This window comes from Dipodomys ordii, unplaced genomic scaffold, assembly GCF_000151885.1.
Source record: "Dipodomys ordii isolate 6190 unplaced genomic scaffold, Dord_2.0 Scaffold152, whole genome shotgun sequence".
NCBI lineage: Eukaryota > Metazoa > Chordata > Mammalia > Rodentia > Heteromyidae > Dipodomys > Dipodomys ordii.
The window spans coordinates 2,617,975-2,619,023 of NW_012267368.1; the positions used below are offsets into that span (position 1 = coordinate 2,617,975).

A 1,049-nucleotide genomic window follows, 5' to 3' on the forward strand; every position below is an offset into this window, starting at 1 on the left:
CTAGCCGGTGGAGGCTACAGGCATGTTGTCTGAGCCTAGGAGATGTGAGATTAACACGTATTAAACCACTTCTTTAAGTACACACGTTATTCTTATTTTTTAAAATCATCAACTGCTGAGCCGCAGCCGTGCCCCGCAGTGAAGGAGCAGAACACGGAAGGAGCCCTCGGCACGTGTAGCCCGGCTAAGCAAATCTTGGGGGCCGCGGCCGCTGCAGGAGTCCAGCAAGCTGCACACCCCGTGCGGGGCTGCCTCGGTGTTTCCCAAACATTGCTGAGGGTAGGAAGCATCTAGAAGGCCTGCTGAAGCTCAGGCAGGGCAGCATCTAGCACTAGGTGTGAATGAACAGCATTCCTAACAAGCTCTCCAGCCCGCCTCTGGCTGCTTTCTGGCTGAGCACTGTTGTCTAAGGTCTGGTGGGTCTGGGCTCTCGCCACCACTCTTTTCCCATGCACGTGGCAGAGCTGGGGCTTGGATATTCAGGGCCCAGACCCAGGACTCTGGGCCTTTTCAATCAACGCTGGTCCCCTGCCACTTGAGCCACAGCTCCACTTCTAGCTTTTAGGTGGTTGATCAGAGATGAGAGAAGATCATGGACTTACCCTAAGCCTTGGTTGGCTTCGAACTCCCGTCCTCAGATCTTCGGCCTCTGAAGTAGCTTGGATTACAGGCGTGAGCCACGGAGCTGGGCTGCGGGAGTCATTGGGTGCCCGTGGGCCCGAGGAAGTGCGGAGAGAGCCTGCGGGACGCTGCCTGCGTGGAGAGGCATCCGTGGGAGATTTAGGAAGAGCGCGGCGTGGGCCACACAGGGAGGGGGACACGCCGTCCGTGAACACACGGGGAGATCGAGGCAGGGGTGCAGGAGGGTGGGCGGAGGGAAAGCGGGGTAGAAGCCCAGGTGGGGCTTTTGGGGACGGAGGGCGCAGAGGACGATGGGAGGGGGTGCGGTGCGCCCCGGGCCCGGGGCTGAGGCCTCCCCTCCCCTCCCGCTTTGCAGGTGGGCGCGGCGGCCGCCATGCGGCGCGTGCTGCTCTGGCTGCTGCTCTCCG

At 61.1% G+C, this 1,049-nt stretch overlaps 1 protein-coding gene across 1 annotated transcript in view; it reads left to right on the forward strand.

Moving 5' to 3' along the window:
- Positions 1 to 932: 932 nt before the first annotated feature.
- Prss35 (protease, serine, 35) overlaps positions 933 to 1,049 on the forward strand; it is a 1,234-nt gene continuing 1,117 nt past the window's right edge. The window contains exon 1 of the mRNA XM_013032263.1: positions 933 to 947. Coding sequence (XP_012887717.1) covers positions 933 to 947 — 15 coding nt within the window. The remainder of the gene's footprint in view (positions 948 to 1,049) is intronic.